This window comes from Bidens hawaiensis, unplaced genomic scaffold, assembly GCF_021521415.1.
Source record: "Bidens hawaiensis isolate Kalapana, Puna unplaced genomic scaffold, B.hawaiensis_p1.1 tig00018902_1, whole genome shotgun sequence".
Lineage (NCBI taxonomy): Eukaryota > Viridiplantae > Streptophyta > Magnoliopsida > Asterales > Asteraceae > Bidens > Bidens hawaiensis.
In genome coordinates, this window is record NW_027492871.1 from 127,061 (window position 1) to 145,997 (window position 18,937).

An 18,937-nucleotide genomic window follows, 5' to 3' on the forward strand; every position below is an offset into this window, starting at 1 on the left:
ATGTTTTGCAACGATCTCTTTAATAAACAACTCTGCCAATTTCTCAAAAGTATGAGTTTCGCAAATTCGAAGGAAATGAGCACTCTTAGTCAATCTATCCACAACCACCCAGATGGTGTCATAACCCTTAGCTGTACGCGGTAGCTTAGTTATCAAGTCCATAGTAAGGTGCTCCCATTTCTATTCCGGTATTTCTAACGGCTGGATCTTTCCATATGGCTTCAGATGTTCAGCTTTCACCTAAAGACATGTTAAACATTTACTCACGTAATCGGCTATTTCCCGTTTCATGCCTGGCCACCAATAGTTCTTCTTCAGGTCTTGGTACATTTTGGTAGCACCCGGGTGAATTGAGTAACGCGTCTTATGAGCTTCATCCATAATCTTTCCTCTGAACTCCCCGTGGCGAGGTATCCATATACGCCCGAACATGAGTCTTACCCCATCCCAATTAACTGCCAAAGACCCCTCCTGACCACCATATGCTCCTTCTTAATTCGCTCAGTCATTAAAGCATCAGTTTGCGCCTCAGAGATCTGTTTCATAATATCCGGTTTCACGATAAGTTGGCACGACTTTACTCAAATAGGCTTGCGACTTAATGCGTCGGCTACGACATTAGCTTTACCCGGGTAATACATTATCTCACAATCATAGTCTTTGATTAATTCTAGCCATCGTCTCTGTCTCATATTTAACTCCTTTTGTTCGAAGAAGTACTTCAAACTCTTGTGATCTGTATGAATTGTGAATCTAACACCATACAAATAATGTCTCCAAATCTGTAGTGCAAAGACCACAGCTGCTAGCTCCAAGTCATGCGTAGGATAATTACCTTCGTGAGGCTTTAGCTGTTGTGAGGCATAGGCTATCACTTTTCCACGTTGCATGAGGACACAACCTAATCCCATATAGGAAGCATCTGAATAGACGACCAAGTCCTCGGTACCATCTAGAAATGCCAATACTGGAGCTTGCGTTAGCCTTTGTTTCAATTCATGAAAAGCCTTTTCTTGATCAGGCCCCCATACAAATTTAGCATCTTTCTTAGTCAACTTTGTCAATGACGAGGCTATCTCAGAGAAATTCTGAATAAACCTTCGATAATACCCCGCCAAACCCAAGAAGCTGCGAATTTCAGATGCTGATGTAGGAGGGCTCCATTTCATAATAGCTTCCACTTTAGCGGGATCAACCATAATACCACTCGGGTTGATCACATGACCCAAGAATTGTACCTCCTGCAACCAAAACGCGCACTTAGAAAACTTTGCGTACAACTTTTCCCTCCTTAAAGTCTCAAGAACTTCTTTAAGGTGGCAAGCATGATCACTTTCATTTTTGGAATAAATAAGGATGTCATCGATAAAAACAATGACGGAACAATCAAGCATAGAGCGACATACTCGGTTCATTAGGTCCATAAATGCTGCGGGGGCGTTTGTTAACCTAAACGACATCACAAGAAACTCATAATGTCCATAACGTGTGCGGAAAGCAGTCTTAGGTATATCTTGTTCCCTTACTTTCAACTGATGATAACCCAACCTAAGATCGATTCTCGAAAACTAACTAGCTCCTTTAAGCTGATCAAATAAAACATCAATCCTTGGCAACGGTACTTGTTTTTCACGGTAAGCTTATTCAGTTCACAACAATCGATGCACATGCGCATGCGACCATCTTTCTTCTTTACGAAGAGTACCGGAGCACCCCAGGGTTAAATACTCGGCCGGATGAACCCTTTATCAAGAAGATCTTGCAATTGGGTCCAAAGTTCTTTCATTTCAGAGGGAGCCAACCGATAGGGAGACTTAGCAACAAGTTGAGCTCCTGGAATAAGATCGATTTGAAATTCAATTTGTCGATCTTGTGGTACATCATATAAATCGTCTGGAAACACATCGGGAAAGTCTCGTACCACATGAACATCTTCGAGTTTAGTACAATCAGCTTTTGAATCAATAACATATGCTAGATAGGTCGTGCATCCTCATTGCATTAGCCTTCCAGCCTTGATCGTAGAAATAACCCATGGCATTAAGCAGCTTTGATCACCATGAATCGTGACTGGGCTGCCATCAGGGGAGTTAAGTCGAATTAATTTCTCCCCACACACAATGTTTGCATCATAAGTGGATAACCAATCCATTCCAAGAACGACATCAAAGCCACCCAGGGTCATAAGGAATAGTCTAGCAGGAAAGTTAAATCCGGAAAGTTCTATAAGACAATTTCTAATTGCTTCATTAATTTTTACCGACTTACCACTAGCAACTTCTACTTCAAAAGCATCATCTATAAACTCAGGGATTTTATTTAGTAGAGGACAGAATGCGATAGATACAAAACTCTTACTAGCACCCGAATCGAACAAAATAGTAGCAGGAATACCATTAACCGAAAATGTACCTGACACAACATCGGGTTTTTCCTTGACTTCTTTCTGAGAGAGATTGTATGCCCTTTCTTTAGATTTTGGTTTGCCATTCGCTTTCACACTAAAAGTTTTCTCTTGACCTGAACCACGTGGCTTATTCTTAGGGCAGGCAGTGACCGAGTGTCCAGTTTCACCACAACTAACACATTTAGCATCAGCACATTTATACGAAAGGCGCCCTGTCTTTCCACATCTAAAACATAGGTTTGAACCGAGAAGACATTGCCCATAATGACTCTTACCGCACTTCCTACACTCTTTCTTTTCGCTAGAACCCCCCAATTTTGTTTCCCCTTCCTCTACCTTAACTCTCTTTTCTCCCGGCTTGTAGCTGTTGTTACCAAATCTTTTACCGTTGTTGTTGTGGTTGTTCCATTTCTTCTTTGTCTCAGGTGGTTGAACATCATCCCTCTCATCATATAGCATACCACTGAGATCTACGGCTTCTCGAAAAGTAGCAGGTTTAGCTGGTATCACCAGCCTGCGGATGTCGACCGGCAAACCCTGGACGTACCGTTTAATCCGCTTGGCTTCAGGAGTCACCCAATCAGGCACCAAACGTGACATCTCATTAAATTTATTGGTATACTCTCGATGTGTCATATTCCCAGCCTCAAGCTTCAGAAAATCTCTCTCAATTTTGTTCAGTTCATTAATCGGACAAAAGTGCTCAATCACCAACAGCTTAAGCTCATCCCATTTCATCCTTTGGATAGCTCGTTCTCCCATGACTAGAGTAATACTTTCCCACCAACATATGGCCTCGGAAACGAATGAATGAGCTGCAAACTTTACCTTCTGATCTTCCCTACATTCACTGATTTTTATTACCGCATCCATTTCTCTGATCCAACGATGAGCAGCTATAGCATCTTTGGTACCATCGAACTCTGGAGGATTACACTTTTTAAACGAATCATAATTGCATCCCTTAGATATTTCTTTATCCGAACCCTGTCCTTTCTAATCAAGAATTATGGCTCGGCCCGGGAAAGCGCTGACTGGGCTTTTTATTTGATCAAAGCAGAGAAGCTCGCCTTCTTGTTATCCAAAAGCAAAAGTCCGTCGAATCGGTCGGGCAAAGTATCCTACTCCAACACTTGGGAATGGAAGCAAGAATCCTTCGGAATGATTGGCTTTAGCCCTTTCCCCTGAGGTGAAGGAACGAGAACTTCCCCCCCGAATCGACAAAAAGATTCCGAGCACGTCTGGTCAAAGTATATCTTGTCTTTACAACACAGTTACTGGTTCCTTGCCCTTTTTTCCCGAATCCTTTTTACCGGTAGTCTTCTTATCCTTTTTTTCGGTCTCAATCTCTTTAGTCACGGCCTTAATAGCTTCAGCCATGATCTCGGGCATGGTACCACAGATCACCTGGTACACTTCATAGGCAATAGCCTCTCAGACTGTTGGTTTCAAGACAACTCTATCATCAGTGGGGTGAGAGTTAGCCTCACTCTCCTAGTGGTGCGAGTTTTCATGCTCGGGTTCAGTGGGTTTGGCTTGTCGTCTAGGCACTCAAGGTTTTGGCTTAGGCCCAGAACGACCTCCACCACGCCCACCGCGACCACTCGAACGTCCACATCTAGCCATTGCTCAGAACCTAGGATAGAGAACAGAACATCGATTTTATCAATCTAGGATATAATGCAGAACACAATAAGTAATGTAAACTGCTAATTACAGTGGCCAAGTGTAATTAATTGTTTACGAACTTCACCTATTCTAATTCTACCCTATCATGATTCATATCAACATCCACTTTACTAAATGAATAGATTAGAAATTTCATGAATAACATACCATAGGAACATTACCTCTTGGCTAGATGTTATCCGTACTAGCATTTCTTGCTTTGGTCTCAGGCACTGTCTGAGTCTAGGCATTTAGGGATGCCCAGATATCTCAAACTAGAGGCTCTGATTCCAACTTGTAAGACCCCAATTCCGGGAGGCCTTACCGTTGTTATCATCATAAGCAAATAGTTCAACTAGAATTAAAGCAAAACCATAGCAGCGTAAACTAGTCTTACAAAGCGGAAATTAAAGTATAATCCGATAAACCAAATAAGTTCAAGTATGGAAAATAAATACGATAAACGAAATGCCAGTCTTTAAACAAACGGATAACTTCTGGTGCAGCCAAGAGGATCCAAATCTTCTGATAAGTACCTGAAATCAATCTGATATACATATATGAAAAACGTCAGCGTTGCTGAGTGAGTTCTAGTTTTAAAATTCATCAATAAGGTTTTGAGTATTAAATGGCATAACACAAATAATTAAAGTACGCACATAGCATATAATCAGTCGTGCACCAGGTCTTTAAGATATGTAACTGCCCCGAACAAGCCAAAAACAAGGTCGTGGCATTGATCGAGGACTTCTTAATTTGCCCCGTGAGAGGACTTCTTAGTTTGCCCCATGAGAAAGGACTTCTTAGTTTGTCCCTTGAGAGGACTTCTTTATTTGACCCAACCCGTGCACAGTCTAAAATAAGAGCATTAACTAAACACGTGCGTACAAAATCTAGTATAATTCATTAGACCAAATAATTGTTTCCAAGCAATTTTCATGCATACTTAACATCATAAAATCTTATTATATATATATATATATATATATATATATATATATATCAGCCCAAAAAAAATAATAAAGCATTTAAAAATGGGCTAGTAGAACTCACCTTAACGTATCGCGCAAATTAACAAGAGCTAGAGCAACGAGAGGAAACGCGGATCCTAGAATCAATGGAGCTAGCCTGTTTAAGTAAATTTTAATTTATTAAGAGTTCTAGAACAGTTATGCGTGGCAAGATCATGAGCTTGGTTTTCAATATCCATGCCATGCACATACCACATGTGCCTTAAATATTAAGCCATTTATACAACAATTTTAGAAACAAACAGAGGATTTTTCATCCATAAGCTTCACCATGCATGACAACCTTGCATGTAACCCGTACGTCTTCGATCGGTTTCTCTTACCAGTTACACGCAAGTTGCAAGCTTGGTTAACGATCAATTGAGGGTTCCCGGTTCAAGACTGCGACAAGCACTCGCGCACACTCGACACCCGACCAAGTAGGTTCGGTGGCGTACACAATCGAGCAGCTGGCCACTCCAGCACCCGCATGTCGGCTGGTTAAACTTCCAGCCATGTTCATGCGACCCGGTCGCGGCCCGCGTTTCAGCTTCGTTCAAAAAATTAGGCCGCTCAATGTGGCTGCTTGTGTCCGATGGGGCAACCTCAATGGAAAACCGGTTAACCCACCCAAACCGAGCCCCACCTGGTCTCCTATGTTAGATCCCAAACGCCATCAAAGACGGAGATTGAACAAACAAGTGGTGTGATAATTCAAGGAACTATAAAAGATTCACACCACACCTTTTTGTTTTAGAATCTAAACAAGGTCGACCCGCGAGACCCGCTTTTACACGTTTAAATATAGATAACTTACAAGACTTACCGGTACACTCTTGGACGTGATGTTTCCTGATAAAGCAACCGAGCAAACTAGAGCAGTCAGATGAGTCACTTTAGACGGTCCGAACCGGTATTAATGACTTGATTCGAGCTGAGTATAAGAACCTGCATACAAGCATGAACATCATACGCTTGCATGGTAATCCGAACCAAGAACTAAACGAGACTATGGTAGGGCGTTTATACCTGTGGTCGGCAGAGAAGGTAGAACCAAAACCCTATTTCTTGATTGCTTGCGTCACAGGAGGAAAAGCCACAAGGATCGGCTAAATAGGGAGGAGTTTGACGTGGAGGTTGAAACCGTCAACATATGTCAAGGAGGGTTTGGTGCGAATATTATGTTAAGGCCCTCCTAGGTTGGATTTAGAGTCACATGCATCCAATATATATATAAAATTAGATGTAGTATAATATCCTCTAAAGAGTTGCAACATCAACGATGATTATAGGTACGAACTAATCAAAAGATGTGCTACAACAAAACTTTAGAATTGGTGATGACGTGGATTTTAGGTGTTACACGTAACTCAACTTGTAGATAGTTTATCATGCTCGAGCTTGATTCAGTTATTATTTATACAATATACCCACACATGCTATAATTTTTTGGAATAGAATAGCTGTTCAAGTATATATCGCCAAATTATTATTATTATTATTATTATTATTATTATTATTATTATTATTATTATTTGAAAAAAAAAACGAATACTGGCCTACTGGGCTTATGTTTCTGTTTAATTACTTACCAACCGTTAACTTTTCTCCTCATTATCTGGCCCAGCTTTAGTTTATAATTTCTATTGGAAGGCCCAAAAATATACAAATAAAAATGTATATTTGCCTAAAAGACAAAACCAAAATTTATTAACTATAAAGTTGGCCGTTTAAAGTTTAAACTAGATTTTGTTGATGGTTATTTGGATCACCGATGAGCCAGTAGTCCATTGGTCAATTTCATTCCCTGAGTACGGAACCTTCTGATGCTAATTATTTAACTTATCTATTCTAACTTGGGAATGCTTATTGAACTATTATTGAATAAATACATAATTATCTATGTTCTTATTCTCTTTTTATTTACAATCATTTTCTAAAATCGTATGAATATCTTTAAAGAAGAACAACAGTTTAACTCATGACCGAAGTGAATCAGCACAATAATCTGAAAGTTATTCATGGATTACAAAGCATTTGAGAGGTGAACTTGAATAAAACTCGCATATGCATTTGTGTCAAATAAATCACCCGTATACGAAAACTTAAAATTGATGTTATGTTCGTGTTGTGTTTCAGGTAGAACCGTTGAATGTTAAATTCGAATACGACGTGACTGCTTCGTAACTACTTAAACAAAAAAATTCCAGCTCAAATGATAATTAGTGTATTTTAATAGTTTAAGCCATTTAAGTCTTAATGAAAAAATCAGATTTATATATTTAGTGAACCAAATGAAGTTTGTAGTTGGAAATTGGCACTTGAGAGTAATCCTTCATATCAAAATGATAAAATGATTAATGTTCAAAAATTTAGATTATCTTGTTATTAAATGGGTTGTGTTCGATTGATCTATTAATAAACCTGTTTTATTAAACGATGCGTAATGGGGGACAAGTAGGATGGATCTTGGGCGACAATGAAAATATTACTATAAGCGGTTTTAACTAATGATATGAATATATTACTATAAATTACTATTTTTTAAGTATTAATTAATCATCTAGTTTATTAAAATATATAGATCTTGACTTTGTTGTATCTGAGATTTTATCATCACCATCCATCTCTCCAATAATGAGGACGAGACGTATTTTATTTTATTAAAGTAAACCATGCTGAATGTGGGTTAATATAATAGTATGAAACGTGTATCTTCGGAATAAAATGGGTTGAAATATGTCCAGAAATTATGTAACAAATACTAAAAACCATAACACATTATGTAATAAATATTTTAAAACCATTTTGTTACGTAACTATATCTTAAGCATTTTCGATTGCGCTGGCCATTATAAACGAGAAAATGACTAGAGATTTAAGGGTGGTAGTTGCCGGTAGGCGGTGACTAGAGTGAACGAGAATATAGATATCAAGCTGATATCATATATAAAATTATAATAAATTTTAGATACAAGCAGTGCCGGCCCAGGCCTTATCCTTAGCTTGATGGACGTTTAGGATACGGTTTCAATGGGAGCACAAATTTTCTAATTTTTTTTTAACATTGACAAGTGAAAATGTGCTAATTATAAATTGAAAAAATAGCCTAATAATTTAACAATTAGTCTTTTTTATGTTTAATTGTAACAAAGAAATCCGTGAAAAGGCTTACTTATTTAGCCATTAGTCTGCTTATTTCTAATAAAAAAAAATTTAGAAAAAAAAAATTTATACCAGGCCTATTTTTTATACTCCCTTGGGCACTTAAAATCTTCAGGGAAACCCTAAATACAAGTTAACCTAATAAAACACAGTATTCTATTTCTTAAAAGGGTTAAGGTCATTATAACAATTAAATAATAGTTTTAATTATCTTTTTTCAAGTTGGTGATACAAGACTTATATTGTATATATAGTTTAGTTCCTAAGACGACAACCTTAATTAGAAAAAGGTAGGGACATGGGCATGTTATGCAAATCAACAACATTAAGGTTTCATTAATACCTAAAATCTTCACATGTAAATGATGTCCAAACGTGGAACTTGTCTGCTTGTTTTTAGTTACATATATTAAACCCCTCTCTCTTCAATCATTATTATTATTATTAAAAGCAAAACCTATGGTTTGTTAATACTTTTAATTTTGACAAAGAAAAACATATAATATAACTACTTTAATAAAACCATACAACTTTAATTCAAACTTTAAATGAAATGTACACATACTAGAAAAACAAAACAGATGAATGTGACAACACAAGTAAATAATATATAGGTGGCATGGACTTTTGCCTGATTGAAATTGGTTGTTGCTATTACTACTAGTGTTTGATGAGGGAGAACAACCACCACATGTTACAAAATGGGAATAAAAGCCACTAACAAACATATATTCATATATAAACATATATGTACAATCAATAGTTTGATAGATACAATTGTGTCTATGGTCTATATAAGTTTAGTCTAGCCGCACCACAAATGATATAAATGCTACTGTTGCTTTGGCATTATTCGAGTCTATATTATTAAATATGTATAAGATAAAGTCAAGTTATCGCTGATCGACATGTAACAAATGATGTGGACCGAAATGAATTCGTCAAACCATCATAAAGTTATTTGTTTGGATTGTCGTGAATCATGCAAGACAAAACCATTTTGTTGCGCCCGCTTCGAAACAATATATGGTGTGTGATCAAGTAACGATTTATCACATGTAGGACATACTCACATACATGTTACAATTGTTTACTTTTGTAGATAGAGCATATCTGCTTGATGAGTTTGTTACTTATGTTGTAGACCAAAAACAAAATGGTGCATTTGAATGATATAAATTGAATACGGAGTATTTATATATATAAGGTTTAACGTTCAATATATTCAAGAAAGTAACTATATTATTTAAATTCTTTGAATCAAAATTTTAGATGCATGCATAATATACATGTGTTTGGCGTTTAAGATGTTTTAACTTTCTTGATCCAATGTTTATGCGTTTTTTTTTTAATTCTACTTTACCAATCTAATAAGTTAATCTATATTAATTCACTTAATTTATTAGTTTTTATATAAATTATTTAAAATATTACTTCTATCAAATATTAAAGCAGACTCCTGATTTCGATATAAAATATGATTTTGCACCGACAACCTTCTTACAAATAATTCTCCAAACATTATTACATGATCCCATCAGGTGCATGTACCAAATACTATGCAATTCCAACTATATCTCAAAAAAATCTAGCATCATTAAATTATTAATATTAATAACTACACATATTCATATTTAATAATATAGTTATTAATATGGTTGACCGCACAGCTCTTTAGCTATGCTTACCGGTGCTACACATGTATTTAATAATATGGTTGACCGCACATACTTAACTATATTTAATAATATAGTTATTAATATGGTTGACCATATAGTTATTACCATATAGTTATTAATATGGTTGACCATATAGTTATTACCATATAATAATAGCTATGCTTACCGGTGCTACACAGCTCTTTAGCTATGCTTACCATATAGTTATTAATATGGTTGACCGCACATACTTAACTATATTTAATAATATAGTTATTAATATGGTTGACCGCACAGCTCTTTAACTACACATATTCATAGCTCTTTAGCTATGCTTCACAGCGCGAACCGGTTTCTTAACTCCTTTCACGCGGACGGCTCTTTAGCTATGCTTACCGTGGACTTCTCCAACGCCTTCAATATGGTTGACCGCACAGCTCTTCTCCGAGAGGTTCATCATCATTGCCCGTCTATCTATCTATGGGTCCAGTTCCTTTATGCCCAGCCGGCTAGGTTGTACGTTGATGATAACTGTATAGGGGCTACTACTGGGGTTCAGCAGGGAGACCCCCTTGGGCCCCTCCTCTTTGCCTTAGCATTACACCCTCTTGTTCTCCGGGTACAAAATGACTGTAACCTCCCATTTCATGCTTGGTACTTGGATGATGGGACTATTATTGGTGGTGCCAACGAAGTCGCTAAAGCCCTAGACATTATCAACTCGGAAGGGCCATCATTGGGGCTGCAACTTAATATTAAGAAAACCGAGGTTTTTTGGCCAACGTGTAACGGGGTGAAAGTCAAAGATGGGCTCTTCCCTAGTGGGATTGGTAGACCAGAGAGAGGGGTAAAGCTCCTTGGAGGGGCTGTTAGTCGAGATCCCTACTTTATTAAGGAGTTGGCGAGGCGGAGAGCATCTCGTGCGGTTGATCTTATGAAACTCTTGCCTTGCCTTAGGGATCCCCAGAGCGAACTCCTCCTGCTTAGGTCTTGCATGGGGGTTGCTAAGTTGCTTTTTGGGTTACGAACCTGCCACCCCCATATGATGGATGATGCGGTATCCTGTTTTGATAAGGGGCTACGAGAAGCCATCGAAGACATAGTTGTATGTGGAGGCCCGTTCTTTGGTGATCTTCAGTGGCGACTTGCATCTTTACCGATGCGCTTAGGGGGTTTAGGCCTTCTTTCGACTCATGATGTCGGGGTTTACGCTTTTGTAGCGTCGAGGGCTCAGTCTTGGAAGCTACAGAATCACATCTTAAGGAACAGCGGAGTTGTCGACCTGGACCCAGACTACGTGCAGGCCCTGGAACGCCTAAATGGCGCTCTCCCAGACTTTGACATTGGCGGTTTCTCTAATATGGACACCGCCCCACCAAAGCCTCAAAAAACTTTGGCGAATGCCCTTTTTGGAAAAATCGCTCAGAGCCTGGGAGAAGTTTTTGGATTGTCCCCCCGACAGAAGGCGGTTTTTGAATGCTTACAAGGTCCTCATGCCCAAGATTTTCTGACCGTTATCCCGATTGATGGCTTGGGCCAAAGCATGTCTGCGGTCGAGTATAGGGCCATTCTTAAGTACCGTTTGATGGTCCCAATGTACCCCGAAGACGAAACATGTCCGATCTGCCGTAAGGCCTGCCTGGATAAATTCGGAGAGCATGCGGTTCATTGTAAGGAGATGCCTGGGTTCAAATACCGACATGATTGGGTGCGGGACGTTCTTTGGGACATCTTAAGGCGAGCTGGGATATCAGCTAAAAAGGAAGCCCCCGTAAACTTCCTTACAGACCCCACGGAAGGGAGATCCACTCTACGACCGGCAGATTTGCTCGTCTTTGGTTGGGCCGGGGGAAAACACGCTTGTGTTGACCTCACAGGGGTATCTCCCTTAGCTGGTTTGAGGGATAATGGGTTTGTAGCCGGGCAAGCAATAAAAAGGGCTGAAACGAAGAAGGTGGAGAAACATGCTAAAGCCTGCGAAGAGAACCAACATGTTTTTGTCCCTCTGGCTTTTGATACATTTGGCTCCTTGGCACCGGAAGCTATCCGTTTTCTAACCAGGGTCCAAAAGGTTGTGCATAGCAATGTGTCGACTCCAAAGGGGCAGGGGTATGTCTTTAGCAGGTTAGGGTTTGCAATTCAGAAAGGGGTGGCGGCGCAGCTTGTTGCCCGCCTACCTGCTATATTGATGTAATCTCTATGTTTCATCAGTAGAAATAAAATCTTTAAAAAAAAAAAAAAAAAAAAAAAAAAAAAAAAAAAATAATATAGTTTTGTATTTCAAAATGGGGTGTCCTTTCGGGTTTTATTATTTAATACACACTACATGCATGCGTATGTATTCTAGTGTTTTAAGTTTATTTGAAAGACAAACTTAAAATAGAACACACCTTGTTAGGTTAGAAGATTCTAACCAAAAGAACAATTTTTCATTATCTTATTATGATTAATGATAATGACTAGTAGCATCAAGATAGTTGCCAATGCCTAGTTATGGGCGTCTTAAACCCTCGTTAGAAGAGAATGATAGGATGTATTCTATGATTATACGTTACCGTTGGTTTTATTTTATATTTCTTTACTCATATGTGTATTAGTGTATGAATATATGTGTGTACGGAATTAATTAGCATAACTTTTTTTCTTTAAGACCAATTGTCAGGGCGTCATGGAGTGTGCAAAAAGCTCTTAAAGCGCCAGGAATATCACCCCCGGGGCGCTATGAGGCGTTTTGGGCTTCATATAATCTCTCAACGCTTTGTACAAAATGTCTCAAAATTTTAAACGAGGAACTATTTAAACTGAGAACATTAAAAGAGAGGGGCTCCCCCTTCATCCAGTGCGTTTGTTCTAAGCAGTCAAATTATAAAACATTTTGTCATAGAAAACAAGCAATGTTAATTATATTTGGTGTGAAACAGTAGTTGACCATAAATGTGTCTCACCTTATTCATCGGAAATTGTCTTCTTTCTTTCTTTATTTCCTCATACGTCATATACACACTTTTTTTTGACCGGCTAAGAAATTTCAAATATATATTAAAAACCTCTAGCAACATATTAGAGAAAATTACACAAAGTCAAGTGACAAAATCACAATTAAAATTACACAATCCGTTCCAATCTAAAAGAAAACTAAGTCAGATTTATTTTTATTCAAATGCACACGTTTAAACATCTTATTGAATATCTTTTCGTTTCCAGCTTTCCAGATGAACCAACAAATTGTAAAAATAATGTATTGAAACGTTTTTCAATAGTGATCATTTCTTCTGAGGACCACGCAATTGAATCGTTTCTAGTTTATGGTTTTTCAAATGAACCAACAACCTTTTGCAAAAATAAATGTGATATTCACACTTGATCTATCGAAATTATTTACTTATAATAAACCAGTTGTTTGACATATAATAGCTTGCATAATTGGAAAAAAGTTAATATAAATTTAATCATAATATATTAAAACCGAACAAAATATACATGATTTCATGTGCCACAAAGATAGTTTACGATCTATTTTAGTGAATATATCACTTTAAGTTGTTAAAACAAATAAATAAATAAATAAAACATTACGATTGTCATGAACTACTCTATTATGAAATATGAAAACAATAACCTATGGCAGTAAAAACTAGATGTAAAGTCCATTTGCACTCTTTTGTGATCGGCTTTAACAAAATACACATGATTTCATGTCCTAACACAGAGAGGTTCGTTAACGTATAATATTTTCTCTCGTAACCAAATTGATAAACGCATAACGACTTCTTTGATTTGACATATAAACCTTAAGGTTAAGCAGCCTTTAAACACATTCACAATCAACCCCGTAACACAAATTCTTTCAAACACGTAATTTTACCTTTATTTTGGTATGCATAAACCGACCTTTTTCTATGTGATCATCCTCCTAAGGGTGTAAGGATAAGGATTCAAGTCAAGTATGAACTTAAGTCGTTACAATTTTAAAGTTTAAACTCAACTGGAGTATAAACTCAAGTCGTTTCAATCTTAAAGTTCAAACTCAACCCGTTGAATTTAAACGAGCTTGAACCTGACTCGGTTCAAGCATTATATCCAACACTCTTATGAAATGTAGAGACTCGTCGAACTAATTAACTATCCCAGTTGATTTTTTTTTTTTTTTTTTGTAAAATTTACTTGTAATAAAACTTTACAATTTCATCACAAAGGGTATTGGCTTCCTCCATCCGTCCGTAAAATCGGTTTCATGAAACTGATTGTAATCAGAAATGGTGAAAGTGAATCGTTTTGGGTATTCAGTCAGTTTCCACCCCGTATGGACTCATCGAACGAATTAGTCATCCCAACTGATTTTTTTTAATTTTTTTGTAAACTTCACTTGTAATAAAAATTTACAATTTCATCACAAAGGGCATTGGCTTTCTCCATCCGTCTATAAGATCGGTTTCATGAAACCGATTTGTAATTGGAAATGGTGAAAGTGAATCGTTTGAGTATTCAGTCGATTTCCACCCGTTTGGATTCGGTTTCGCAATTCTGTTGGCAATCTGTTGGTGTATTCATAATGCCGGCATACGCTCATGACACAATATGGCATATTCATGATGTGGCGATCAAAGAACCAACCTCGAGTACTCCGGAATACGCCCATGACACAATTGGTTTGGTTCGGTTTAAGAGTTTAGTCATTTAGTTCAGAAAGTTTATAACGTATGTCAGTGATGGTATGTATTAACTTATATGAAATGTACGATGGATGCTGAACCCCATGCATATATCATCATCATCATCACTTCTTTCTTCTCCAAATTAGCATAACAAGAAGAAGCAGGTGAATTTAATGGCGTAGATGACAGAAGCCAAGCCTTGCATGTCTAACACGTCATCCTGATTCATCTTCACGTTTCTCTCACTACATTTAATTTTTTCCTTACTTTTATTCTAATATGAAGATGAACATTAATTTACAGGTTAATTCAGAATTTAGAGCACCGAACATGAAATTATCAAACGGTTAATTAATCAACATTCAGCATTCAGATCTAGTTAACCAAAATTAAACAAAATTACATTCATCCTACCGAGTCGAGAACTAATTAATTAATGATAATTTTCATCTATAGTTGTTTTCTGCAAAATTAGGGTTTCTTACCAATCGTGTGCTTGTTATTATGCATCCATACCTTCAACACATGCCTTTTCACTCCAGTTTCCGCACAGAATTGCTGCACGGCACCTTCATCTTGCTTCTGTATACGCCACCCTAACGCCTCCGAGATCTCCAGCATCCGGTCCTTCTGCTCCGCCGAAAACTTCGTCCTAAACCTCTTTTTTGATCCGCCGCTGGAGCTAGGGTTTGAAATCTCCTCCAGATCTTCTCGTGAAGTAGACGGTAAAGCCAACGGCCGCGGCTGCTGCTGCTGCTGATGCTGGTGGTGGTGGTGCGACGGTGACGGTTTCATTTGCAGGTAACCGCTCGGCCGGTGATGGAACTGGTGGTAGTACGGCGTTGTGGTTATATAATGGTGTTGTAACGGCTGATGCTGCTGTCTATGCTGCGTGCCGTCTACCTCCTTACGGTGAAAATTGCGGTGGCAGTTACACGCGGCGCATTTCAGCGCGTCTAACGTACCGTCATCTCCAGCTGCCATAAACTCGCCGCATCCGTCCACCGCTTGACCGCCTACGGCTACAGCGTGATTCTTTAAACACTCCTTGTAGCGGATACCGTCACCGGTTTTCCTAAAAGGAGCTTCAGCTTGCTCTTCATCAAACTCCATTTTTGTATGAATCGTTGTTGGAAACAAAGGTTTGATTACATAAATTAGTAATAATAAGATTAAGGGGAGGAATAATAATAATAATAATAATAATAATAATAATAATAATAATATGGTGATGAGGATAAGTGAAAGAAGAGGGTGTGGACATGAATTAACCCATCGCCTGCAAAATAATAATAATAATAATAATAATAATAATAAAGCAAAAGTGTGTGTGTTTTTAGTGTATGTGAAAGAGAAAGAGAGGGAGAGAATTGTCTTGTCATGAGCAAAAACATTTCATGTATGTTCCGGTTAATGGAGGAAAATGGTTACCGGCAATAGCAGGTAATAATCTGCTCCCCAGGGCTAGGGCATCATTACTGCTCTGCTGCCTCTACTCACAAATTTAACAATTTCTTCATTGCAATTTAGCATTAATCACAAAAGGACAAAGTTAGTCTGTCCAGTCGAGATCGGATCGATGAACGAGTCTTGTTCGAGCCTGAGCCTCAAATAAAGCTCATTTAGTTATCGAGCTTTGTATAGGAAGCTTGTTGATTATTATTTAAAACTTTAGACTAATGTTTCTTAGTTTAGTTTAAACTAATCTCTAAGTAATGTTTAAATAAGCTTCCTTAACGTTTATTTTGATATATTATTTGATCAATGTGTTTACTTGACGATTTTTCATTATTAATAGAAAAGTTAATTTTTATCATGGTCATCCTCATCATCCACTTAACTGTAAATGCTCTACAATTGGCTTGATGTTTGATGATTGTATCCTAGTCTTTTGTTGAATTGATCTTAGCATTCCCACTTGTGTCGCATGTTATTAATAATATTATCATTACATGTATTATTATTATTTGTTAATATAGTTATTGTTAAAAGGTATACATTTAAAGATAGATTTCATGCATGTTTTAAACATTATATGACACAATATGTATTTATATAATCAGGTACATGATACAGTTTTATAATACTTAAATAACCATAACTTGTCAAGTTACCATTTGTATGAGACTATCTTCAAGGGTTTATTGTCCATTACTTCATTGTTTTATCCTATGTACATTTTAACCAAGTATTTCTTATAAAAATGTTGTATTAATGTGGGTGGTAAAATATGCTTTAAAAAAGGTAAAAAGCAGAGTCTGAAACTACTTTTCAGTAAGCATGAAAATGGAATTTTGAGGTGACTTGTCAAAGTCAATTACTGTTGCAGTTACGTCATTGTCAACACTTGCTTCTTCAAGTTACCAAATCATAAGTTATTGACAATTATCTCATGATTTACAATTAATTGGATTGATTATTAAATCATGAGTAAGTTACACCAGTTGATTACGTGGTAAGTAAAAGTTTAATGATTGTTTACCTTTTTATAACAAAATTAAAATATTGGTAGTAACACATCATGTGATGAATGCATGCTTATATTTCTAAAATATGATTAGTTATGATGAATGTTTGTTTATGATTCTAAAATATGATTAGTTGCGTGGTAATATTTCATACTGTAACTAATTATACTTTAATGTAAAGTTACTTCGTGTGCTATTGAACAATTTGACTAATCATGTGGAAGATTGTTTTTACACCAATCAGAATTTTGCAAAATCAACCCATTAACTGAATTGTTGAGTTGCACTCGGATACAAGTTTCACTTTCTTTCGGGTTGGGTGTTTTGGGTTCAATGTATTTAGAGGGTGTTTGGGATTGCTTATTTTCACCAACTTATAAAACTTTTTAAAAAGTAATATGGTGTTTGGCATTGTTTATATTGTGAAAGAAAAGTTTCATAAGTTAAAATATTATAATTTATTAACTTAATAAATAGTTATGAGGAGGTAAAATAAGGAACCCCAAACACCCCCTAAGGTCTTGGGTTTGCACAGGTAGGGTGTGGTTAAAAACCTAGCCCTGCCTCTTCGGCCATATTTTTTTGATGTGATAGTATTGATCTTACGTATTTTGTTGTTAATTTTGTATTTCATTAATACATAAAACATATAGAGATTGATTTGTATTCTATACGGGACATGATTTTGACTGGGTGCATCTCTTCGGGTTTGTTATCTTCTATATGAATTACTCAAGCCTATTCAAAAACTTAATTATCAACTTAGTTCAGAAAACTAAAAATATACCTCTAATAATAAAAATGACAGTAATATTAAATGTTTACAAGGTAAATTGTTTAGTAAAGTAGGTTAAATTGCTACTAAGTAAAAGGAATAACTATATAAAACTCTGATACCTTTTTTTTAAGTTGGACCATGTATAAAGAAACATACAAACATCACATGAGATAGACACTTAATATATACACAGCTAACTTTAAATAATTAACTCCTATAATTGTATAATTGTATGATATAGACTTACAAAGTGATTCATTGATTTAATGGACCAGAGAAATTAGAGCAAGAGGTAAAATTATATATATTGTTTTCAAAATTATTTAGGGGTGTTTGGGTGAATTTTTGAAAATTGTTTATTTGTTTTTTAAAAAATAAAAACAGTTTGGAAAAACTGCATTTTAAAGCTTTTTAACACGAATCTTATCAAACAACTTTTAATTTTAAATAAGCAAATAAGTAGTTTTAAAAGCTAACTAAAAACACTCGTTAGTTGTTTAAAATGTATTCTTTTCCATAAGTTGTTGTGACCAACTGAAGAAGCGTGGATCGACTCACTGGTAGACGATCTACTTTCCTCGGGTGTGATTATATTATTTCACCGATGGTTTTCTTGGATCTGGGTTCTTCCACCTACAAAATGAACAGCACCGTCAACTTACCCCTCAGAAAGGGACAGAGGGGTCCTCTTTGGGGTAACCCTCCGGTGTGAGAATAAGTATTTGTGAAGAAGATAATAATATGTGAGAGTAAGGAATTTAGAGTGTATTGCTTAATAGCTGAATACTCTGTGATTGTATGTTATCAGGTGATTTGTGATGATGTTTCCTTGTGGAGTTGATGCTGTATTTATAGTGCTAGGGTTTCCACTGATTGGGCTCAGACCCAATTAGGGTTTTGCTGGCCTCCTCCAATTGCTCTGCGCCACGTGTCCTCTGGGACACCTGGTGCTTTCTCATTGGTTGTAATCACGTGGTAGCATATGTGTCATGCTGAGTTGTCCACCTTTCATTTGGCAGCTGTTAACATCAGCATATTCTTATTCCTTAAAAAGATACCTTCTGGAAGGTTGTCTGACGTGCACAATCAAGGTTGCCCTAATCCTGATTTGGATAAGGACGAGGTTGA

At 36.9% G+C, this 18,937-nt stretch overlaps 1 protein-coding gene and 1 pseudogene across 1 annotated transcript; both read right to left on the bottom strand.

Annotated features, from left to right (window-relative positions):
- Nucleotides 1-1,993: 1,993 nt before the first annotated feature.
- LOC143557340 (uncharacterized) lies at nt 1,994-3,169 on the bottom strand. The gene has a single exon (XM_077046439.1). It carries the CDS (start codon nt 3,167-3,169, stop codon nt 1,994-1,996), a length of 1,176 nt encoding a protein of 391 aa, XP_076902554.1.
- Nucleotides 3,170-15,034: 11,865 nt separating this feature from the next.
- LOC143557341 (zinc-finger homeodomain protein 2 pseudogene) lies at nt 15,035-15,676 on the bottom strand (annotated as a pseudogene).
- Between the last annotated feature and the right edge of the window lie 3,261 nt (nt 15,677-18,937).

Coding starts and splice junctions, on each gene's coding strand:
- LOC143557340 (XM_077046439.1), bottom strand. CDS start 3,169: ATGGGAGAACGAGCTATCCAAAGGATGAAATGGGATGAGCTTAAGCTG.